The 26,048-nt window shown below is 35.7% G+C and overlaps 1 protein-coding gene across 1 annotated transcript in view; it reads right to left on the minus strand.

The window, feature by feature from the left end:
- The window catches only part of DYNC2H1 (dynein cytoplasmic 2 heavy chain 1), a 366,248-nt gene that overhangs the window by 142,242 nt on the left and 197,958 nt on the right, over positions 1 to 26,048 (minus strand). Inside the window, exons 71-77 of the mRNA XM_060018033.1 lie at positions 22,992 to 23,057; positions 20,758 to 20,808; positions 19,884 to 19,961; positions 17,745 to 17,876; positions 16,689 to 16,761; positions 4,741 to 4,901; positions 1,734 to 1,859 (exon numbers count right to left, since the gene is read on the minus strand). Of these exons, the coding sequence (XP_059874016.1) occupies positions 1,734 to 1,859; positions 4,741 to 4,901; positions 16,689 to 16,761; positions 17,745 to 17,876; positions 19,884 to 19,961; positions 20,758 to 20,808; positions 22,992 to 23,057 (687 nt within the window). The remainder of the gene's footprint in view (positions 1 to 1,733; positions 1,860 to 4,740; positions 4,902 to 16,688; positions 16,762 to 17,744; positions 17,877 to 19,883; positions 19,962 to 20,757; positions 20,809 to 22,991; positions 23,058 to 26,048) is intronic.

The following is a 26,048-nucleotide window of genomic DNA, read 5'->3' on the forward strand; positions in this document are numbered from 1 at the left end:
AAATTTATATCCAAACAATTCATCCAAACTTCCCAAAAGAAAAGCAAAACATTTAAAAATCTTTTAAAAGTTTTATAATATAATCTACCCTATATATTCTTCAAAAAGTCCTAATTAAGATTTGATTCCAAAATAATAACTGTAATTATATTTTACATAGATTAATAGCTATCAACCTATTGTTTGGAACAGAAAGCAGGATTCAAGTATTCACAAGTCTTCCTTATGTTTCAAAACATATGTAATTCATCTGACATAAATTTTATATTTTATACATTTGTGATTTTTACAGAAAACTGTAGTAATAATGGAATTACTTGAATATTTCTATATATCTCAGTTCCAAAATCTACATCTTCTTTTTTTTTTTTTTTTTTTTTTGCGGTACACGGGCCTCTAACTGTTGTGGCCTCTCCCGTTGTGGAGCACAGGCTCCGGACGCGCAGGCTCAGCAGCCATTACTCACGGGCCTAGCCGCTCCGCGTCATGTGGGATCTTCCCGGACCGGGGCACGAACCTGTGTCCCCTGCATCGGCAGGCGGACTCTCAACCACTGCGCCACCAGGGAAGCCCTACATCTTCTTTTGATAAGTAGTAAGTCATCATGGTCTATCACTTCATTCACTTAGTCATTAACTCATTCATCAAAGATTATTTAACTACTTACATGTTTTATGTAAAGTGCTATAGTTGCCAATTTATTTTCAACACATTACACAAATTTTCAACATACTACAACTAGGCTATGGCCTCCCACTCTATTCTGTTTGGTTCTATTCTGAATAACTTCTGCCAGATTAATTTAATTAAGTAATTATTAACTCCCTTGTTAAGGACCTCCTTTGACTCTGTGTCCTAAGACAAAAATTCCAAGCACTTCAGCACGATTTTGAGGGTATTCCATAACCTTGCCCCTTCCTAGCCATCTAACTCTATTGCCCCACATCGCTCTGCCTGACCCTTCCAGGACATTCAAGGACATCTTCATTCTTTGTACTAGGCAGGCACATTCCCACCACTATGTCTCTACTTGTGCTGCTAGAATTAACCACAATTTTTTTCCCCCTACACTTAGCTAAATCACATATAGTCTTCAAGGAACATCTTGTCTTCAGTGTCATCTATGACAGCCCAAACCCATATTCATCTTTCTTCTTAAATAAGCACTAGACTTAATTCTAGGTTTGCATTTAAACCTACACATCAATTTGTTCTGTCTTAAAGTTTTTTCGTCCTGGGCCCACTTCTGTTAAATAAAATGATTGCTTCCATTTACACCCAGCCTCCTTAGCACCTAGGAAGTGTTCTGCAGTAGCTCTCTCTGACTCCTCTACATCTTTTCTCCTCATACAGATACAACAGAACAAAAGCATAAAGAAAATTTAATGTTATAAATAGGTCTTCTACAATTCTTTAAAACATTTCCCTATTTTTCGTCTGAAAAAATTCTCTAAGCCTCCCCTTCAGTCCTGATTAATTTTTTGACTTCCCCTAAATGCCTTTAAAAAAGAGATTTTTATAGATTTCTTATTAAAAGATCCATTTTGGTTTGTACAAATGTACATATATTTAAGGAGAAAATACATAACAGATTTTAAATGATTCCCCAACAAATACTAATTTTTTTAAAGACATCATAAATCGTGCATGACATATTTTAATACTGATGTTCCTTGGAGATTACTGAATTGAGTATATTAGATATTATTTGCACCACACTGATCTGAATCTACCTTTTCCAGAACTGGCAGCCAAGATACCACAAGATGTAAGTTCTTCAAACAGAGCCAGTCTCCATTTCGGGCACATTCTTTTAGCATTTGAACTGCTAAATCAGCTTGGCCTTGACCCATGGCAACCTGCAAAAACAAAAATAAATAACAAAACTAAAAAAAAACAGATCTGATAACATGTTGTAACAGAAGACTTTCAAATTATCCTGCCATACATACTGAACTAACTCAAGTACTGTAATCAGGGTTTTAAACTTTTAATAAGAAATATCAGACTCTTGCTGTTTCCAACAATTGTCTTGTTTTTGTCCTTACATCAGTGGCAGATTTTTAATATTATTCTATTTAGTAAAGGTACTAACATTACAGGTCTGAAAGTTATAGAACAGTATAAAGAATTGCTGAATAGTTTTTTTTTCCTCATTCCACTAGTTCCTGCAATTCTTACTCTCTCAAACATGGACCTTTAAAAACATAATTTTTTATGACTACTGTCTTGTTGTATTCTTTGAGGGATTAAACATTAACAATACCGCTTCCTTGAAATTTGCTTCTCTTTTTAAAAAATTTCTCCAACATTGCACAAATTTGGCTCCCAAGCTACTTGGTCCACTGAACTGCGTAATTCCCTAGCCCTTCATTGTCTAGAAGACCCTAACATGTTGGGCCTCAAGACTCTACATTTAGCCCTCTGCTCTTCTATTCTTTTTCAGGGAGAGGAGGCAGGAAGGAGAGAGAGAGAAAAGAAGAAAGGGGGAGGGGAGAAAAAGAAGAGATGGGAGAGGAAGAGGGAAGGAGAATCCTGGTCTCACTGGAATTCCATTCCTGTATTTCCAATCCCTATAGTCTATCTGCACTTAGGACACTCATGTAATAGGCTAGGCTAGACCTTTATGATATTTTCTATTTTATTTTATAAAATAGAAAACATCCAAGCAGAAGCCGAAACACCCTAGAAAATAGATTCAGTATATAAGATTTCTGTATTATTTGAATGAATAGACTAGTTAAGTCTACTTAAGTCTAGGATTCTATAAAAAAGTTTTAGTCAAGGGTCTAAACTGGTTGCATGCTACTTACTATACCAAGTTTAAACTCCGTCATATGTCTCTTTAAGGATAATATATATAATACTTAAGTATCAGTACAGCTATATCTGTCTCTGTATATATGAGAGAAACACATTTACTGAGAGTCCTGGCTCAAATATTTTATTGGGTACATAGTCAAAACACTTTGAAGAATACTGTTATAGACTACTTCAAACCACAGCGATCTCTCTTTTCATAATGAATATAAGATAGCATTTCATTGTTTTTTAATTGACTTTTACAAGTATTGATTTTGCTTTTCAATTAGACTATAAAGTTGTTGAGAGTGGGAACCATGCGTCTAATTCATTGCATACAAAAGCATGTAACAAAACAGGTAATAAATACTCATATATTGTTTTTTTTTAATTTTCAAGATCTAACCCAGAACTAAGCAAATAGGAGGGATAAAACAAATACTGGTTGAACTGTTTAGATGCACGTATTAGTTTGCCATTATTAAAATGCAAAAAAAAAAAACCCTTGAAACAGTTGAAGGCATGTACAACAGAATCAGAGGGGAAAAAAAGAATAAGTAGTTTGCTGAGCTGAAATGGTAGCTGAAAGTAGGAACTCAAAATTTTCTATAAGGCATAAATTGTATGAAAACAGCTTAAAGGTTCATGAAACATTAGAAGAAAACATATACTCTAAGAAAAAAAATACATTTTTAAAAAGCACAACAGGAAATGTCAAGAAGATGGTTAGCCCCTACATCAAAAAAAAAAAAAAAAAAACAGTTTCTTGAAATGAAAATTACTTTTTTGCATTAAGAATATATTATTATCCTTAGGACATACATTCAGCATAGCAAAAAAAACTTTAAAATAACAGGAGATTTATGACTAAATACGTCTGTATTTAAAGGTTTTACAATATTAAAAAATTTTGCAAGTACACAAAAGTCTAGAAATTCATATAGTCAAACTTACAGTGAGTGCAAATAGTTTTATCTTTCTGCCAATATCACTGCTAACAGAAACAGCCTATAGAAGAGGGCTCCTCTTCCTCAAGACATCTCACTGACAATTGAATATTGTCCTAATATATTAATACACTATAACTAGGATTGAATGAAACTCCCTAGAGTTAGTGCAAAACCTGTACAACTAAGCCTAACTCTCTGCTATTTTGCTATCTTCTACTTATAGTCCTCATAACATTCCCACTTGTCAATTTTTGGTTGCTGTGAAAGTATTCTGGTTTTTTAATCATTATTAATTATTTTCCCAATGAAAAAGATTTATTTTTTTCACATGTCAAAAATTGAGGGTAAATTAATTCATTTTCAAACTTACATGCCAACTGAATTGAAAAAGAGGTGCTAATCTGAACAAACTAAAACTCAGAAATTTAGCTCAGGACAAAATGGTATTATATGAGACAAATATATTATCTTATCAGACTTCTGGAGGTTAGAAGTCCCACTCTTCTATTGATCTATTTTTAAATCAAGGTGTCAGGGTTCGAAAATAAAGGTAGTACTGAAGGGCTGTTCTTTCTGGAGGCTTTAGGAGAGAATCCTTCCGTTGCCTTTTCGAACTTCTAGAATCCACCTACATTTCTTCGTCTGTGGCCCCTTCTACCATCTTCAAAGCCAGCAGCACAGCAACTTCTCACCTCTTTGACCTCTGCTTCCTCACATCTCCCTCCTTCCTTCTGCTTCTTCTGCCTCCTTCTTAAAAGGACCTTTATGACTATATTGGGCCCAAATGAATAATCCAGGATAACCTCTCCACTGCAAAATGCTTAACTTAATTACAGTTGCAAAGTTCCTTCTGGGGATCAGGATGTGGACACTTTCCAGGGACATTAGTTGGCACACCGCAACAAAAAATGTCTGTTCCACTAATAGAATCAAGTATGGCAGGAAGATCAATAGCTGTAGCAAAAACAGCAGGGTAATATGTACTGACCTGATGATAACACTCTCCACTTCTCTCAGCATTAGCAAGTTCTTGGAGTTCCTGAGAAGGATCAGCACCCGGGGAAATGATTATCAATATGGGTTCAATTTCTAGTGTCTCTTTGTATAAACGTTTGAGATTTAGAGGAGGTGGGGACAACTCTTTCAGTCCTAAAAGATATATTAAAGAAATTACCAATAAATAGCAACATGAACCAGAAAAAGTCTATTAAAACTAATTACATGATATATAACAGATAATAACTAAGTGAACTATAATCCTATACATATTAAAGGTTTCTCACTCTAAAATCATTCACATACTAGTAAGAACTAACATTTATTGAATGTTTAAGGTGCCAGGCATTTTTCTAAATGCTTTACATCTATGACATCATCTAATCCTAACAACAACGTTAAGAGGTAGGTACCCTGAATACCACATTCAACAGACACAATCAGCACTGCGGTCTTAATATACAATTCTCTCCCTACAAAAGACTGAAGCCAACCATATTACCATACAGGTTTTCATTCATTTATATAACTGAGAGCCTACTCTGTGCCATGCATATGCGGAATCAGATTTCTACATGATGTGGTAAATAATATCACTCTCATGATATAGGACAAAGATTTATTTCTTATGTCCTTGCATTAAGAGAAAAAAAAAGTGGTATAGAATGAAAAAATGCTTATTTTGGAGACAAAAATATAGATCTCAGTTTATGTTTGTTAGCTAAATGACCCTATGCAAATCACTAAAATGCACTGTGCCTTGGTTTCCTCAATTGTAAAACAGGGATAAAACAATCCATAGGTCATTTGGAGGCAAAATAGGATACAAAATAAAAATAGATTCTATTTATTCATCACATACTCTATGCTAAGCATACTCAAGGAAATTTAATGTCTTCCCAAAGACCACCCAGCCACTAACTGCTAACTGTATTCAAGGTAATTCATCTGTTCTTTTTTCTATTCTGAAGCTCTTCACAAACTGTAAAGTCCTACACAGACAAGAAATTATAACTTCACTGTTATATTTAAAACTCTTCTGCTAAAACTTTAATGTTTCCATTATTAACGTATTTAGTAAAAGTCAAGCTAAAGAAGACCCATTTCAATTAAAAATCAAAAATACACTTGTCTGAACTGAGCTAAAAAGAAGAGTATGATACAAGGGTTTAAAAATAGAGGATTAGAATGTAACAGAATGAGTACAGAGGAAAGAAGTGCTTTCTTATATCCTCAACTGTAGAAATGAATAGATAATATTGTACCTCAGAAATCCTAAAATAGCAGGCAAAGACATTCTTAAGGAATTCTGTAACAGGCACTTTAAAATATGAATTCAATGCCATCAAGATGGGCTAAAACAGGCATTTCTAGATGACCATCCTGAAAAGACAAATTTCACACCTGAACTCTTCCCCTGCATTCTTCACAGCAGCAATAAACAATGCTAAGCAAGGATTTTCAAAGACAGAAATATTTCTAATACTAGGTGAAATTTACCCCAACAGCCATGTAAAACTGATGGACTGCTTCTAGAGGCATATCTTATGAATTTTGTTTTTAATTAAACTGGTAACACTCATTCTTTGTAACAGAAAAGAATTCTTATATACTCATGGCAATGTAATAAATATTTTTATTTTCATATGTTCATTTATTTATTCATAAATTCTCATAAGCATTCTAGGCCAATTAAATGTACTGTGATATGATAAAATGCATCAAAAGTCTTAAAAATGCACATTGCCCTTGACTCAGTAATTTAAACTATAATTAATTCAAGAAATAATTCAGAATATGAATGCAGAAGTATGTACAAGAATTTTCCTTGTAGCTCTTAATACTAGTTAAAACAGGGGAAACACAAGTTTTTAGAAACAGTAGTCTGAATGAGTAATTTCTGATAGTGATATAAAGGAACTGAAGTTACAAAAATAGTGAAGTAAAAGATCATGCACTTAAAAGTAGATTAGCACTGTTTGAGGAAAGCAGCCTAGGAACCTGTTTGGAAAACTGGGAATTTTGGAAGAAAGCACTAACCATTCTGTCTCTAGACTGCTGTTCTGGACTAGAGCTGCAACATTTCCAGCCTCCAGCCAACTCTGCTCGCTTCAGACTGGCCACCACAATCCTAATTGGCAAGAACCAATTCCTTAATACCTATCCTATTGCTCCTGTTTCTCCTGAATTCAGTGGGTTTTGTATATTGACAGACCCCTTGGTTTGTCTCAAGTCTGAAGTCAAGGGGAGAGTCCGTCGGCAACCAAGGACCTCTCTGTTCAGTCCTGAGCAGGATTTTCCTCAAATTGTAGGGCTTGTCCGTATACTTGTGGCCCTAAATATATAAAGGTATATGGTTATACCATCCCCTAGACTTTCTCTAATTGTTGAATATTGTGCAATGCTTAACATATTAAACCATTAAAGCCGTCTGTCCATTTATCTTTATTTCAAATATCTGAACATATGGCCAGCATATACTTGAGCTCAGTGTTTGATGATGAAATTTAAATGTGGATAAAATAAGAATAGTATACCCATGAAAAGAAAAGTAGATTAGGCAACATGATACCATATTGTATATGCATCTATGTGCCTAAAAAGAATAGAAAGGTGTACATAAAAATGTTAATGATGGGCTTCCCTGGTGGCGCAGTGGTTGAGAGTCCGCCTGCCGATGCAGGGGACGTGTGTTCGTGCCCCGGTCAGGGAAGACCCCACATGCCACGGAGCGGCTGGGCCCGTGAGCCATGGCCGCTGAACCTGCACTTCCGGAGCCTGTGCTCCGCAACGGGAGAGGCCGCAACAGTGAGAGGCCCGCGTACAGCCAAAAAAAAAAAAAAAAAAGTTAATGATGATTATCTTGTAATGATGGAAAAACAGGTGTTTCTCATCTTTTTACTCCTCTATATCTTCTCATAGACCTCTAATTAGATGTACTATGTGATAAGAATATGTCAAAATGTATATAAAGATATTTTCATATAAAATGACCACAAACATTTTTATTATATGCACTATGAGCTACTGTCAGTTTGTTGCAAATGCTCCTGAGAAGGATCGGTAATTCTGGTATAATATATTTCTCCTTATCTTTTCTAACAACTACAGGCGTATCTCAGAGATATTGTGGGTTCAGTTCCAGACCACCGCAATAAAGCAAACATCGTGATAAAGCAAGTCACATGAATTTTTTGGTTCTCCAGTGCATATAAAAGTTATGTTTACACTATACTGTAGTCTGTTAAGTATGCAAGAGCAATATGTCTAAACAAACAATATAAATAACTTAACTAAAAAATACTTTATTGCTAAAAAATGCTAACCATCATTTGAGCCTTCAGCAAGATGTAATCTGTTTGCTGGTGGAGATTCTCGCCTCATTGTTGACGGCTGCTGACTGATCAGGGTGGTGGCTGCTGAAAGCTGGGGTGCCTGTGGCAATTTCTTAAAATAAGACAACACTGAAGTGTGCTACATCGATTGACTCTTCCTTTCACCAATGATTTTTCAGAGCTCTTGGGTGACCAGGTGTATTATCAGTGAGCAGTATTATTTTAAAAGGAAACTTTTTTATTTTCTGAGCAGTGGGTCAACAGTGAGCTTAATCTAGTATACCATGTTCTAAACAGACGTGCTGTCATCCAAGCTTTGTTGTTCCATTTATAGAGCACAGGCAGAGTAGATTTTTAGCATAATTCTTAAGGGCCTGAGGATTTGTAAAACGGTAAATGAGCATTGGCTTCAACTTAAAGGTACCAGCTGCATTAGCCCCTAACAAGAGAGTTAGCCTGTCCTTTGAAGCTCTGATGACAGGTATTGACTTCTCCTCTGTAGCTATGAAAGTCCTAGATGGCATCCTCTTCTAATAGAAGGCTGTCTCATCTACATTGAAAACCTATTGTTTAGTGTAGCTACCTTCACTTATTATCTTAGCTAGATCTTCTGGATAACTTACTGCAGCTTTTACATCAGCACTTGCTGCTTTACTTTGCACATTTATGTTATGAAGACAGCTTCTTTCCTTAAAGCTCATGAACCAATCTCTGCTAGCTTCAAACTTTTCTTCTGCAGCGTTCTGACCTCTCTCAGCCTTCGCAGAATTGAAGAGAGTTAGGGCGTCTCTCTGGATTAGGTTTTAGCTTAAGGAAATGTTGTATCTGGGTTGATCTTCTATCCAGACCTCCAAAAATTTCTCCATATCAACAATAAGAATGTCTCACTTTCTTATCAGTCATGTGCCACTGGAGTAGCACTTTTAATTTCCTTCAAGAACTTTTCCTTTGCATTTATATCTTGGCTAACAGTTTAGAGCAAGAAGCCTAGCTTTCAGACTATCTCAGCTTTGGACATGCTTTCCTCACTAAGCTTAATGAGAAAGACACATGACTCCTCCTTTACCTTGAGGACATTTTAGTGTTATTAACTGACCTAATTTCAATTTGTTGTGTCTCAGGGAATAGGGAGGCCTGAGGAGAGGGAGAGAGATGGGGGGAACAGCTGGGTGGTAGAGCAGTCAGACACACATAATGTTTATCACTTAAGTTCAATGTTTCATGTAGGCATTATTTGGCACCTCAAAAACAATTACAAGAGTAACATCAAAGATCACTGATCACAGATCACCATAACAAATATAATAATAATGCAGAAGTTGGAAATATGGTGAAAATTACCAAAATGCAACACAGACACAAGTTGAACAAATGCTGTTTGAAAAATGGTGCCAAAAGACTTGCTTGACACTGGACTGCCACAACCTTTAACTTGTAAAAACTACAGTAACTGCAAAGTGCAATAAAACAAGGTATGCATATACTGACTGAAACATATGTTTTATTTGGAAAATACATGCCAATACAGAAATTATCTTTTAAAAGTTAAAATGATTACCATATCATTTCTTAATTTAACAAATAGACACTTTAAACTCCATGAGGAATTTTATCTGTTTTGCTCACCATTTTGTATACAGAGCCAAGCATAAATTCAATTATTATTTCTAACGTTAAAATCTATAAAACTCTTAGAGCAAAAGATAAGCAGAACACTCTATGACATAAATCACAGCAAGATCCTTTTTGACCCACCTCCTAGAGAAATGGAAATAAAAACAAAAGTAAACAAATGGGACCTAATGAAACTTCAGAGCTTTTGCACAGCAAAGGAAACCATAAACAAGACCAAAAGACAACCCTCAGAATGGGAGAAAATATTTGCAAATGAAGCAACTGACAAAGGATTAATCTCCAAAATTTATAAGCAGCTCATGCAGCTTAATAACAAAAAAACAAACAACCCAATTGAAAAATGGGCAGAATACCTAATAGACATTTCTCCAAAGAAGATATACAGACTGCCAACAAACACATGAAAGAATGCTCAACATCATTAATCATTAGAGAAATGCAAATCAAAATTACAATGAGATATCATCTCACACCAGTCAGAATGGCCATCATCAAAAAATCTAGAAACAATAAATGCTGGAGAGAGTGTGGAGAAAAGGGAACCCTCTTGCACTGTTGGTGGGAATGTAAACTGATACAGCCATTGTGGAGAACAGTATGGGGGTTCCTTAAAAAACTACCAATACAACTACCATATGACCCAGCAATCCCACTACTGGGCATATACCCTGAGAAAACCATAATTCAAAAAGAGTCATGTACCAAAATGTTCATTGCAGCTCTGTTTACAATAGCCCAGAGATGGAAACAACCTAAGTGTCCATCATTGGATGAATGGATAAAGAAGATGTGGCACATATATACAATGGAATATTACTCAGCCATAAAAAGAAACGAAATCGAGCTATTTGTAATGAGGTGGATAGACCTAGAGTCTGTCATACAGAGTGAAGTAAGTCAGAAAGAGAGAGACAAATACCGTATGCTAACACATATATATGAAATTTAAGAAAAAAAAATGTCATGAAGAACCTAGGGGTAAGACAGGAATAAAGACACAGACCTACTAGAGAACGGACTTGAGGATATGGGGAGGGGGAAGGGTAAGCTGTGACAAAGCGAGAGAGAGGCATGGACATATATACACTATCAAACGTAACGTAGATAGCTAGTGGGAAGCAGTCGCATAGCACAGGGAGAACAGCTCGGTGCTTTGTGACCACCTGGAGGGTGGGATAGGGAGGGTGGGAGGGAGGGAGATACAAGAGGGAAGAGATATGGGGACATATGTATATATATAACTGATTCATTTTGTTGTAAAGCAGAAACTAACACACCATTGTAAAGCAATTATACTCCAATAAAGATGTTAAAAAAAAATCCCACAAAAGATAAATATATATTCATTAATCCAATTTATACAATATTTCAAAGTATTGGAACGGTTTGGATTTAGAGAAAAAACTCATGAGAAACAGTTTACTGTTTAAGATAACACAGGTGACACTCATGTTACTGGGAATTGCATGTTAGCCATTCCACCCACAAAACTCCTGTAAAATCCACACTGCGCTTTAAGTAAACTTAGTCTATATATAATCACTGGTTTTAAAACCCAACTAATTTTGACTCATGACAGCATTTGAACTGTCAGTGTCAATCATTCAAAGCTATTCAATAAAGTTAAAGAGTCAAAAATGTTCATCCCATTGTGAATTATCAAAGCATAAAACTACTTGTAAATCACTGGGATCTTATATTTTGACCTTGACGGTTAAAATACATAAATTCTCTCAAAAGAAAAAAGGAACTAAAAATAAGTCAACAAAATAACTCTAACCTTTATTGTATTTTATTTTACTCAGACAAAATGTTGAGATAATAAAAAAGAACTAATTTGCAGTTTAAAAAGGAAAGAATATTTGTTTTTCTGTTTGTTTTGTTTTGTTTTATTGCGGTACGTGGGCCTCTCACTACTGTGGCCTCTCCAGTTGCGGAGTACAGGCTCCGGACGCGCAGGATCAGCAGCCATGGCTCACAGGCCCAGCCACTCCGCGGCATGTGGGATCTTCCCGGACCGGGGCATGAACCCATGTCCCCTGCATCGGCAGGCAGACTCTCAACCACCGCACCACCAGGGAAGCCCATAAAAAGGAAAGAATATTGCTCCTATACTTTTTAGGTATCTGAGTAAAGAAAGCAGCAAATACTATCAAACTATTATAGTTAGCAAGTATAGTTGATTCATTCTTCCTCATTCATCTCATCCTCCTTAACAAAGAGACTCATAAGAAAATTACTTTTCCTTTATCAGAGAAAAAAGACAACTCTTAAAATATAACACAAATATCAATAAAAAGAAGGAAAATCGACAACCACTATCTAATCTAACACACATCAACCAATTAAATGGGAAAATACTCTTTAGAAATGCAATAATACTCAAGCCTGGAAACAAACAAAAAATTCCAACATTTTGTGGTAGAGTAAAATTCTAAAGATACCACTTTCAAGATTCCTACCCCTTGGTTGTTCAATCAAACACTAACCTAGGTACTTCTGTGAAAGGACTTTGTAGATGTAACTAAGGTCGTGGATCTTAAAATAAGATTATCCCATATTATCCAAGTGTGCCAATTTAATCACTTGAGCCTTGGAAAGCAGAAAAACTTCTCCAGCTTAAAGTCAAAGAGATGCAGCCTGAAGAGAGAACAGGAGAGATGAGGCAGAGGGGGCGGTCAGAGATGTGAAGCATAAGAAGAAATCAATCTGCCATTGGTGGCTATAAAGAAGGAGGAAGGGGGCCACAAATACAATCAAAGAATGCAAAGGCTTCTAAAAACTGAGACAGACTTCTAAGAACTCAAAATGACAAAAAGAACCTCAATTGTTCAACTGCATGGTGCAAATTCAGCTGAGTGAGTTTGGAAATGGATTCTTCCCAGAACCTCCTAATAAGAGTCCAAATGACCAACACCTGTATTTATTTAGCCTTGGGCAACTTGGATCAGAGAAACCAGGAGGGCCTACCAGACTTCTGACCTATAGAACTATGAGATAATAAATGGGTATTGTTCTAAGCTGCTAATTTGCGGCAATTTGTTACAGCAGCAATAGAAAATGAATACACATTTCCTTATGTCCTTCCTTTTCTCTTAGACACAGATGTCACAGGACAGATTGAGCTATGGAAGCAAAGATCATGGGATGGGATGTTAGCATGGATAAGAGAAGTAGAGGAATGTAAAACGAGGAAAGGCTCAGAAAGACTTTTTGATGAAGAACCTTTGAGAAGTTACTGGTTCTTGCAGCTATTGCACCATCTTCTGTGAACATGAGTACCTCAATACACACAGCATAATATTGTGCTCAGAATAATTATTAAATCAGAATTACAGAAGTCAGAATATCTTCATCTGGTAACTGCTATTTTGAAAAAGTAATGCAGTAGACTGTGTTAGTACACAAGGCTTGGTTTGTAGGATTATATTAAAGCAGCATGCCTGAAAGTTTTGAGGCATGTTCTGCTAACTTAAATCTTCAAACCAAAACTACTTTCATAAATGCATCTTTATAAGTTACTATTTTAAAGTTTATAGATTATAAAAAGGATTGCTAAAACTTAATAAAAGTCTTTCCATATGAATAATGTTTGAGAAATTACATTTGAAATCAAATCTCTAAAATTTGATTAAAAAGATAAGTGCTTGTCATTTTCCAGCAATATGAACTTTTAAAACTTATTCATACAGTAAAACCTCCAATTTTATATAAAAACTGTATTAATAAACCACTTGACCAAATACAAAGTCATCAGGCCATATACCAGTATATATGGCTTTTGCTTAGAAATAGGTAGAGTATAATTTTAGAAGTATATTAAACTTTCAAAGCATTTGAATATGTGCATATCATGAGGTTTTCACTTATGCCATTAAACCTTAAATGTCATTTAACCTAGAGATGAAATAATACAATACAGAAGTATTTCAGAGAGTAGGCAGAGGGTCAAACTACAAATTCAATAAGAAAGGTCATGTGCAATGTGGCACAAAGAGCATATTTTTAAAGACTACATGGGTGAGAAAAGAATAGCCTCCTAAGAACTTCTCTGAAATTGCCTCATTTTACTTAAACTTGCATTAGAGTTATAGGAACAGACAAAAAATATATATAAATGAGCAAGAAATATATCAGTTAGTGTTAAGAAATGGGTAAAGAATTAAAGCAGGTAGATGTGTTGGTACTGATTAAATGGCCCGGAAAGGCCTTTCTGAAAATGCAACGTTAACATCTGAATGATACAGAGGAGCCAACAATTAATAAAAAAGAAAAAACAAACAAAAACAGAGAACAAACAGTGCAAAAGCCCTAAGGTTGTTTTCCCCACGAAGGCACAGTGGCAGGCAAGAAGGAAGCAAGATGAGGTTAGAGAAGAAGGTTGGGGCCAGACTGTGTGGGGCTTTGTAAGCTTATACAGTTGACCCGTAGATAATGCAGGGGGGTTATGGACACTGACCGTCCACAGGCAAAAATCTGAACATAGCTTAGAGTTGACCTTCTGCATCCGTAGTTCCTCTGTATCCACAGTTCCTCCATACCCGGAGTCCCACATATTCAGATTCAACCACCTGTGGATCATGTAGTACTGTAGTATTTACTGTTAGAAAAAAATCTGCATAAAAGTGGACCTGCACAGTTCAAAACCATGCTGTTCAAGCATCAATCATATATAAATCTGGAATTCATTCTAAGTGTTTTTTGAAAAGATTTTGGAAATGTTAAGCAAAAAAGAGAGATGATTTGGTTTAAGTTTTTAAAAGCTCACACAGCCTTCTGGAGAGAATGGACTGAAGAGGAAGCGCAAACTGAGGCAGGGAGACCGATGAGGAAAGCGGTCTCTGATTTAACACACACTTACAGTGCCCATGCGCCAGAAGCTGTTTAAGGCACTGGGGCACAACCATGAACAAAACAAAGCTTGTGCCCTCATGTGGCTAATATTCTAGTTGGGGAAAAGGAAATTAATAAACAGGTAAATAACAATATGTCAGATGGTGATAATAGTTAAAATAAACAAGGCAAAGGAGGATATGGAGAGCTGAGGAAAGAGTACATTATTATATAGACAGTGCTCAGAGACAGTATTAACTTAAAAGATGACAATTGAGAAGAGAAGCAAGGGTGATAACTGGGGGTGGAAATCTGCTGGAAGAAGGAACAGCAAGTGCAAAGGCCTTGAGACTGCAGAAACAAACTTGCAGCACTAGAAAAACAGGAAAAAGGCTACTGTGGTTGTTAAAGATTGAGCAAGGGTGACAGTGGTAGGAGATGAGATCTGAGGGGAAGAAGAGGACCTGAAGAGGTAAGACCCTGTAAGACAATGGAGGGACTCTGAGAAAGATGAGGTGCCATCAGAGAGTTAGAACGGAGAAGTGATATGATCTAACTTACATTTCAAGAGACGCTCTAGCTGCTATGCTGAGAATAAACTGGAAGTGGGAAAGAAAGAAAGCCTGATATAATGGTGGCTTGAAAAAAGTGGTAGATGGTAGTGGAAGTATGAGAAGTAATTAGATTCTCCACATTATGAAGATAGAGCCAAAGCTATGGCAGTAAATGAGGTGAGAGATGATGGTGGTTTGCATTAGGTTGGTAATAATGACACCAAGTAAATGAATTCAGAGTAAGTTTTAGAGTTGGAGCCAAAAGGACTAGCTGGTAGATTGGGTATATGAAGTAACGAAAAGAGAGAAAGGATCACTTCTGGGTTTTTTGTTTTGAGCAACTGAGTGGATCCTAATACAGACAAATCAAAAGTTCTGTATTGGTCATCTGACATTCATAAGAAAACATCAAATGAGCATCTGTATATATGATCCTAGAATTCCACAGCGAGGTTGGGGTTAGAAATAAGAGATATAAAAGTCAGTAATTTACAAATGATATTTAAAGTCAGGAACTGAATGAGGTCATGAAAGAATGTATAATAATGAAAGAAGGGAACCCAGGGCAAGACTGCAGTGGAAGGAAGAATATTCCAACATTTAGAAGGAAGAAAGAATACTCCAACATACAGAGAAGCAACCAATAAAGGAAAGAGAAAAGGAAAATCCTAAAAGGATTGAGAAATGAAAGAGGAAACATAATAATCAAGAGAAGAAAGTGGAAAGTGTTTAAAGAAGGAACAAATGGACAACTTTGTTGAGAGATCAAGTAAGATAAAAGCACAGAAGTCACTATTGGAAATAGATATATGGAAGAAGACCTCATTAACCTTAACAAGAGCAATCTCGTGGAACTTTAGGGAGGAAGTACAAATAGAATGAGTTGAAGGTAGAATAAGAGTTGAGGAAATGGATTACTGTGGTCTTTGACTATGGACACACTTTCAGGATGTTTTGTTGTAGAAGAAAATAAAGAAATGGGATGAAAGAAAGGGGATAGAGGGTCATGGGCAGCATTTTTAAGACAGGTGATACTAAAATATGTTTGTATACTAACAGAAAGGATCCAGTAAAGAAGGTGAAATTGATGATTCAGGAAAAAGGGATAATGGCAGGAATGAAAAAGGAAAGAGCAAATGGCTGGCCTTTAATTGGAGCAAGGACATTCATTCAGAGTAACAGAAGGGAAAGCAGAATGAGTATGAGTACCATTGTAGGTAGCTGGTAGAACTGTTAGTGGGAAATAAATATTTTCTGTCTTATTGCTTCTATTTTCTCAAAAAATGGTAGTAAAAGGTTACTTCAAGGGACTTCCCTGGCGGTCCAGTGGTTAAGACTCCGTGCTTCCAGTGCAGGGGGTGCGGGTTTGATCCCTGGTAGGGGAACTAAGATCCCACATGCCCCGTGGAGTGGCCAAAATAAAAACAAAAAACCAAAAAAAACAGGTAGAGATTGTAAGATAAGTACGATAAAGGGGAAAAAATGTATAATCTTTCTAAACTAAGGTCAGCATAGAATAAAATGTAAATTAAAAACACATACTTCAGGTCACTGGTCTAGTTCTAGAAAAGAAGTGTACTTACCCAGAGTTTTACATGCAAATAGAGTCATGGCACTTTGCAATCTGTCTGGTCTGAGAGCCTGTACCACAAGAACCTTAAAATAAAGTACAGTGTTTTTAAATAATAAAGTTCCTATAACAGCTGTAACTAAACAATAGTTAATGTTAAATCAAACAAACGTTTACCACAATATTTACTATGCCTAAAACTGTCACAATAGGTATATAAAAAGACACGTCTTTAATAGCCAAAATATTACTAAAATTCATCAGATCTACCATCAAAAGTAAACATCAGCATGTAAGGGTCATAGCGTTAGCTATGTCTTCAGGAACTAATAAAGGGCCCAATGGCCGGTGAAAATAAGGGTATGTAGGTAAAGCATTCTTGGTGACAGCAGTGCAGAAGCATAAAACTCTTAACCAAAATTTTCAAACTACCAATTTTATGCTGAATCATATCTATCTGTTCCTAGATGTTTAAGTTTTCAAATGAAGTTTTTCTCAGTTTTTTTTTTTTTCATTGTTTTTAAACACACTTGGTGAAACAGAATTCAACAAGGGGCAGAAGCACAGCCAGCAGCCTAGTTAAGAAATATAAATGGAAGGGTCATTTCCTGGAGTGTCAACTCCTGTGTCCTCTCCAACCTAAGACTTTGGTCTAGCCAAAAGACTGAGTGGAACCCACCAGTAGGTTTCATCATTATATTTCAAAACAAAATGGAAAAAAAAGTTCCCTGTTCCTCACCATAAGGTCTTTTCCTTAGAGAGAACCCTGGGAAAAGAGTGAAGAACCTGTACAATCTATACTTAAACTTATTTCGGTAAGACGTGTTCTCTATTGAGAAATCCCCCTTAGGTCAGAGGCAGAGGAAGTAAGAAAAGCTACAGTGGGAGACACTCTACCCAGAAACGTTGCCAATGATTTCACTGTCTGGACAAGGTGGCAAAAGCAGAAAGCCTTTTCCCACATATGCCCATTAAGGTTATGTGACACCCTAAAGGCAAAGCTTTTATTTAAATGGCTTCTGAGTGACAACAGAAACATTAAATACATTTACGCGTTTAGACAATTTACCTGCTGAAATAAGGAAACTTTCTTTGCAAGAATAGATGGAAACTCTTGCTCACACATTGAATTATGATAATAAGTATGCCACAAAGCTACATCTTCAAAACAGAGGGTCTGATAAAGACTGGGGAGAACAATCTAAAAAATAAAAATAAACATATATACTGAGCTACAAGCAAATATAAATACACATACATACATCCATACTAAATACACACACCCACTAAAAAAAGTAAGTGGAAACCAATTATTGATATTTACCATTTGTTTTCTAATTCGTGTTGGCTTATTTAATCACTTCTAGATCAGAAACAGTATGGCAGACTTATCTAATCCAGAATTAAATAAAAGCAAATATTTCCAAAGTAGTACTAAATCAATACTGCAAATTAACAAATCTTTTCTCTATGTAAAAACATTTGTACCTATCTCCACCTTGTGGAGAAAAGAATACTTTCATTAAAACCATGTGCAAATTTTAACCATTGCCAGAATGGAGTTCCATGTTAGAGTGCAAAAATATGCCCAGTTTCAAATCTTGACTCTATACTTTCTCAGTGACCATAAATAAGTGACTATATCACTCTGGGCCTTAGTTTTTTTATCTGTTAAATGAGGACAATAACAGTAGCTCCCTCACAATGTTGAAAATATCTAATGAGATGATCCACTTTCAAATTCTGCATACCTTGAACATAGTAAGTCATCAATAACTGCTGGCTACTCCTACCGTTTTAACCATGTGCTACTGTACCATTAGAATAGTTGTGAAGAAAAGCAGGGAAAGGAAAGGAAGAATGGAAACATATGTTACAGATTTTGAGAGAAGTATATTTGTCTTTCATTCCCCACAAAAACAACACTTTAGCCTGAGTAAAGAACACAGACAGAACTGTTGGGAGTTAGGCTTTTTCTTCCCCATGCCCCCATCCTCACTGCCCAAGTCATACCAGGGGAAGAAACTGTGGGGAGGGGAAAGAAGGAAGGAGAGAAAGAGAGGAAAAAGACACTATATTTGGAAAACCTACATATCAAAGGCATGTAGGAATGTGGTGTCAGAATGCCTTAATTAAAATCATAGTTCCGAAACTTCCCAGCTATTTGATATTGGATAAATTATTTAACCTGTCTACACCTCAGTTTGCTCTTTTCAAAAACAGGCATAATTATGACTTCTTCAATAGGTCATTGTGATAATAAAATAAGTAATGCATCTGAAGTATTTAACATGATGCTTGGCACATAACAGTTCCTCAAAAATATGTATGAAATTGAAAAGAAAATAGGTTCATGCATTTTGCAACTCGCTGCACTGATTCTTATTTCTCATCTGTAAAAAGAAAGTTAATAATACCTCCCTCTTAAGGTTTGTGTGATAATTGAATAAGATAATTCATTTGAAAACGTTTTATAAACTAAAATGATAATAAAACACTAATGTATATTATAAACTTTCTCTGAATAGGAAAGCCCCCCTTTCCTAAATGTTTTGCATTTCTTTACTTAACAAGAAATTAGTATGTGAAAAAAAGCATCATTATAATTTTTTTTTTTTTTTTTTCCCGGTATGTGGGCCTCTCACTGTTGTGGCCTCTCCTGTTGCGGAGCACAGGCTCCAGACACACAGGCTCAGCGGCCATGGCTCATGGACCCAGCCGCTCCACGGCATGTGGGATCTTCCCAGACCGGGGCACGAACCCGTGTCCCCTGCATCGGCAGGCAGACTCTCAACCACTGCGCCACCAGGGAAGCCCCATCATTATAATTTTTAGGTTAACACAGTTAAGATTCTTTTCCAAGTGTAACCTCTCAGTAGATCAATTGTTCAAACAATTTTAACTGTATCATGTTGATTATTATTAAGTTTGCCATTAGGAGTTCATGAAATAGTTCAGAGGTCCTGCCCAATAATCCAGAAATCTATTCAAATTCTCACTATTTTTCATAATTATTGATTTTTTGCATTCTATTAAAATTGTTTAAAGGACTAATCAGAATAATTCTTGGATATTCTTTTACCCAGGGATTTTACATCATTTTCACAAAAATATCAACACTGAGTATGAATAAGTAGCACATAAAAATATAAACAGAAATAACTCAAATACTAAAAAAAAAAAATCTCTCATAGTAGAAGAGGAATACCTTTAATGTTGCCACTGCCCAGCTTCTTTCCTGATCAATCCAAGACGGAAGTTGATCACGTATTCTTTGTTGAGAGTCCTTTTTAATAAGAGCAATTATTTTCTTTAGTATATCTGGTAAAACTCAGACTTCAAAAAAATTAAAAATTGACCAGCTAATTTTATGAACACTATTTTGAAAAAAACTCATTCTATGTATTCTTTAATTTTTATCTATTTTACAAGTCAATATGGTAAAATTCTACATAACGTCAGGTACTGGTAAACATTTAGACAAATGTTGCATTCATTTTCATAGGGCTTAATCTTTTGTAAAACTTCAGAAAAACTCAAATGTAATAAGAAACTTCCATAGAATTATATTATTTTTAATTATATTTTGCATGTCAGATATAATCTAGGTTTCGCATTACAGTTTGGATAGGTTGCTTTGAAGAATAATATTATCCATTACATGTTTAAATAGAAAATTACTAGAGAAAAAGCTAAATTTGAATAAAGTTGTCAAAAGTTAAATGAAGTAATTTTTAACTTTACTTATATAAGAAAATTTTCCTAGTTATGTTACGAGGTTTGATCTTCTTCAAATTACAAAAGTGTTCTTGGAACCAAATATATATACACTGAAAAAAAGAAACCATATTAATTTCTTATATTTAATTAATATTCTCAGAATAATACATGTCCTCAAGGACAAAAAAACACATATAGGTCCATTTTCTATTAGGGCAATAGAGGCAAAGATATAGTCCTCTAATTAAAATATAATTTCAACAGTAATTTAAAACTTCTCTCAAGCAAATTATATTTCATGAAATCAAAGCCAGAGTTATTTTCACTAAGAGTGAAATAATAATTTTGTTATTCTAACTTACAGCTTTCCGCAACATGTCTCCAACAACCACACCTGTAAATGTATCCCATTCCTATTAAATAAAAATATGAGAAACACAAAAAATATTCTAATCATTTAACAAATCTTTTTAAATTTCCCCATAAGACAGCTTACAATTTAGCTTTCTAAAAACATGGAAAAAAATAAAACTCCTTTCATACCTTCCCACTCTACGACATTAACATAAGAATGAGTTCATGTACCATACCAACATAAAACATTAAAACAAAATCTACTAGAATAATTTTAAGACAAAAATAGAACTACAGGGCTTCCCTGGTGGCGCAGTGGTTGAGAGTCCGCCTGCTGATGCAGGGGACACGGGTTCATTCCCCAGTCCAGGAAGATTCCACATGCCGTGGAGCGGCTGGGCCCGTGAGCCGTGGCCACTGAGCCTGCGCATCCGGAGCCTGTGCTCCGCAATGTGAGAGGCCACAACAGTGAGAGGCCCGCGTACCGCAAAAAAAAAAAAAAAAAAAAAAAATAGAACTACATTATACATGTGAGTCTCAACATCTAAAAATTTAAATGTCTTATTCAATTAGCATTTGTCACTACCTTTTATTTTTCCTATTATATACTACTCCTCACTAATAGATAAGCAGTAAGGTGCATACAAAGTTTAAAAATTGTGTATATTGGGAAAAATAGGGAAAAAAAATAGAACTACATTATACATGTGAGTCTCAACATCTAAAAATTTAAATGTCTTATTCAATTAGCATTTGTCACTACCTTTAATTTTTCCTATTATATACTACTCCTCACTAATAGATAAGCAGTAAGATGCATACAAAGTTTAAAAATTGTGTATATTGGGAAAAATAGAGAAAAGTACTACCATTAACTTATCTTTTCCAACATATTGGGAGAAGACTGCCATTACTCCTTTTTTTTTAAAAAACCCATGGAATCAAAATTGATCAAGTGTTACAGAATCTAGAGCTCTTAGAAAATCTATGTCTTCACTCTGGGTTACCCATTCAGATAATTATGGGCACTACCATATTATTTGTTACACATTGGCCAGCAAATAAAGCCAGGACATATTAAAATTTGAGAGCCATATGGAAAAATTACCAAAGCAACATACTTCCTGCCTCCACCCACTCTGACCACTCATTCTTCCTACTGAAGTTATACAGTCACAAATAAATAAAATACAAATTATCAGTACTACTTTATGCAAGTCAAATAAAACTGTTCTCCTTCCCAATGATAATTTATTTATACTCCAGGAGGGAAAACTAGGGAAAATTAAGTCTTATACAGCAGAACATACTGAGCATGGTGAAAAACATACAGGAGGAGGGAAAGGCATCAAAGTAAATAGTGTAAATAAAAAGAGTCAAGTTAAATTTGGAAGAAACTATACAAGTCAGCCAGAGCATGTGGAGTTAGAGAAAAAGAGAAAACAGTCACATGGAATGGTATGCCTTCTTTTAACTATTCAAATGAGGGGAACCCAGAGCATAGTTACAATCTGACCATAGAGAGTTAAAGGTTACTAGGTCAAAGTGCACTGTCCATATATACTATTTGCTGCCACCCTGGCTACTGAATGCTCACTTTAATGATAATGGCATAATAATGAGAAAAATCATTTACAAATAATTTTTTTAATATTAGAAGCAGGTCAGAGATGGATTACTTAGTTCTATCTTGAAGGAAATTCTTTTCAAGTTTGAGAGGGGGTTACATGGTAGACCAGAAATGAAGTCACAGACAAAAAAAAGATAAATTATACATTAAAATATTAACATAAACCTACAGGCTCAAAGAAGGCTTCTGAGAACTGCCCACCCTCTTGCTTCATCTGCTGACTCTGAGCAAGTCAGTGGAGGTAATAAATAATGTAGTGGCATACCCATATTGTTTAACTTTTTTATATTCATCAGTTCCACTGCTTAGACGAGGGGAATAAGAAGGCTGACTCTTCTGGTGCCCTGGAAAAGTGGACTTGTGTTCAGAAAAATCTAGGTAGCATGGTAAGTTAGAGTTCTTTCCCTGCCTTACCATTGCTTCAGAATACTGGGCTCACCCAAACGAGAGTAGAACTGTAAATCAGCATCTTACACTAAACTTCTAACTAAGTAAAAAATAGATTGACATGTAATTTCTAGCCTTAAGTAACTTCTAATCTAACCATAAGTCCGCCCATTACCAGATTTCTATGCAACTTTTTAAATAATTTTCTCCTTTCCTTCCACTTACATTTTCTTGAAAAAGTTCAGGATGCATGCCTCGAACGAAATGCAAAGCGAACATCAACTGATCAGCCTGAAAAGAATAACAGATGTTATCTTGCTTTTTCTAAATTTGTGTTTTTGGAAAAGCATAGTCCTTAAATTTTGGTTCACAAAATCTGTATTCTGTCATCTAATAATCTACTTTTATCATCTACATATGACAACTCTTCTAAGCTGGGGATGAGAGTACAGAGAGAGTGCTAACACTTTTAGAGATAGTGCTAAGGATTAATCAGTATGTACATCTCATTAAAAAAAAACAGATTTAACTAACTGAAATATGATTGTGAGGTTTAGATTAGTCATTACTAACCAGATCAACCTTTTGGATTAGTAATCTTCGATTTGTCAGTATGTTATATTCTCCTGAATACTCTGTATGCCCCTAAATCAAGAAACTTCACTTCTAGAAATTTATGCAGGGGATCAAAAATGTACTCCTAGAGAAGAAATAAGCATATTCATTGCAAGGTTTTTAAAATGTTTATTTATTTATTTGGCTGTGCCAGGTCTTAGTCACAGCACATGGGATCTTCACTGTGGCACGTGGGATCTTCAGCGTAGCATGCGAGATCTTCGTTGCATCATGCGGGGTCTTTGGTTGTGGCATGAGGACTCTTAGTTGCGGCATGTGAACTCTTAGTTGCGGCATGCATGTAGGATCTAGTTCCCTGCCCAGGGATCAAACCCAGGCCCCCTACATTGGGAGCATAGAGCCTTAACCACTGGACCAGCAGGGAAGTCCCGCAAGGCTTTTTATAATGGAGGGAAAACTGAAATAAATGTTCAAAAGTCTATCATGAATAACAGTCAAATCAAAGTGTATAGCATAGCTCATATTGTTTATTTAAACAAATATGTTTATATAAACAGATATGGATATATATCTGCAAAAGAAATTAGAAATAGATATCAAAATTTTTATCAGTGATTTATTTTTGAGATTACAGGTTATTTTTATTTCATTATTTTTTCTTAGGTGTATTTTGCAAACTTTCTAAAATAAGCTTATATCATTTCCGTAAAAAAAAAAAAAACAGCAACCAGTTTACTAACAAAACCATCTGCTCAAGCACCATCTTTCCTACCAAGTTCTAATTCAAACTTTATTTAGCTTTTCCCATATTGTAAATAATACTTTATTCGTATAATATTATATCTGTGCATGCTTATAAACCTACAGATAAATATAAGGATATTACAATACAATATATGCAAAAGATATGCTCAACAAAAAAAGATCCTCCTGTAAATACTACCAGCAAGTGATCTCTTTGCCTGCAAGAAAACCACCCCTCTGTTGGAAAAATCCAGTGTCTTGAATAATACAATACAAAATAATAATTTATTTTATAAAAGTATATATTGGGGGCTTCCCTGGTGGCGCAGTAGTTGAGAGTCCGCCTGCCGATGCAGGGGACACGGCTTCGTGCCCCCGTCCGGGAAGATCCCACATGCCGTGGAGCGGCTGGGCCTGTGAGCCATGGCCGCTGAGCCTGCGCGAACAGAGCGTGTGCTCCGCAACGGGAGAGGCCACAACAGTGAGAGGGGCCCACGTACCACCAAAAAAAAAAAAAAAAAATATGTATTAAGCGAATAACTAAAAAACAAACATATGTTCACAACTACAACATAGTCAATGACTGAAAATAAAGCATAAAAACTGGCAGCAGATGGCCATCACTCAGGTATGAGAAAAACAGTTACAACCAACTACAGTGTATATAAAATAGCTACCATGTGGCTTAAAATATATAAAAAGCAAGGCATATCATTGGGAGAGATGTGTAATATTCTTTGGAATTAGAAGGTTAGAATTCAGGTTTGGCTGGAGACTTTGTTGGTGGTCCAATGGTTAAGAATCTGTCTTGCAATGCACTGGACACCGGTTCAGTCCCTGGTCAGGGAACTAAGATCCCACATGCCGCGAGGCAACTAAGCCCGCGTGCCACAACTACTGAGCCCACATACTCTGGAGCCCGTGCATCACAACTAGAGAGAAGCCTGTGCACTGCACTGAAGAGCCCACTCTCCACAATGAAAGATCCTGCATGCCACAATTAAGACCCAACGCATCCAAAAAATAAATAAGTAAATATAAAAAAAGAGAATATTAAAAAAAGGAATTCAGGTTTGGGATTGAACAGTAGCTAGCTGTATAAGGCAGTAAGTTGCTTATTTTACACACTAACAAATATTGTAAATGATTATAATAGCATCCCTCAGCTAAGGTAAAGAAATAATGATTAAGATAAACAAGACAATAAATGTATTACTTTGAAGGCTTTATCACTTAATAATACAGTTAATTCTTTTTTACACACATATAATGCACACTTTTAATACATTTTATACATTTATTTAGCCATTTCTTTCTTTGCACTAAGGAAGAGTAATGTAGTCTCTAGTGTTAGTGGAGAGAAGAGAAGGCTCTACAACTCTCTGAGCCCCAGATTATCCACTGGAGTCAATGAACTATTTTATTGATTATTACTGAGCCAAGCTCTAAAATGTTGGCAAAAAATAGGCACATATTATGTAGTCAATAAATGGGTAATGGTGGTCATCCTTTTCTTTGTTTTCTAGTCACAGAAGACATCCTGACCTTAGGGATAAGCCTATAATCAAGTTGGCCCAATCTCAATATATCGTGCCACAGATAATGGTACAAGGGATGCCATATGACCTAAGCCAGGCAAACCAGGATCATCTTCTATGATTTTCCAACTGGGAGATGGCAGAAGAAAGCTGTTTATGGTAGCTGTCCGGTTGCCTAGCTGTACCAATGAATTCCTTTAGCCATAAGAATTTAACAATGATTTTATAATGAGGAACAATGATAATTCAAGAATAAACATAAAATTATAGTTTACTGAGAGACAGAGGACACATTCCCAATTACCCTGAGGTAAAATCAAGAATGAACTAATTAAGCTTAAGGATTATCTGAATATTTGTTTCAAAAAAAACCTGTCAATAACCAGAGTTTAGAAAACATTTTGGACCTATAATATCCTTGATC

This window comes from Delphinus delphis, chromosome 8 (assembly GCF_949987515.2).
Source record: "Delphinus delphis chromosome 8, mDelDel1.2, whole genome shotgun sequence".
Lineage (NCBI taxonomy): Eukaryota > Metazoa > Chordata > Mammalia > Artiodactyla > Delphinidae > Delphinus > Delphinus delphis.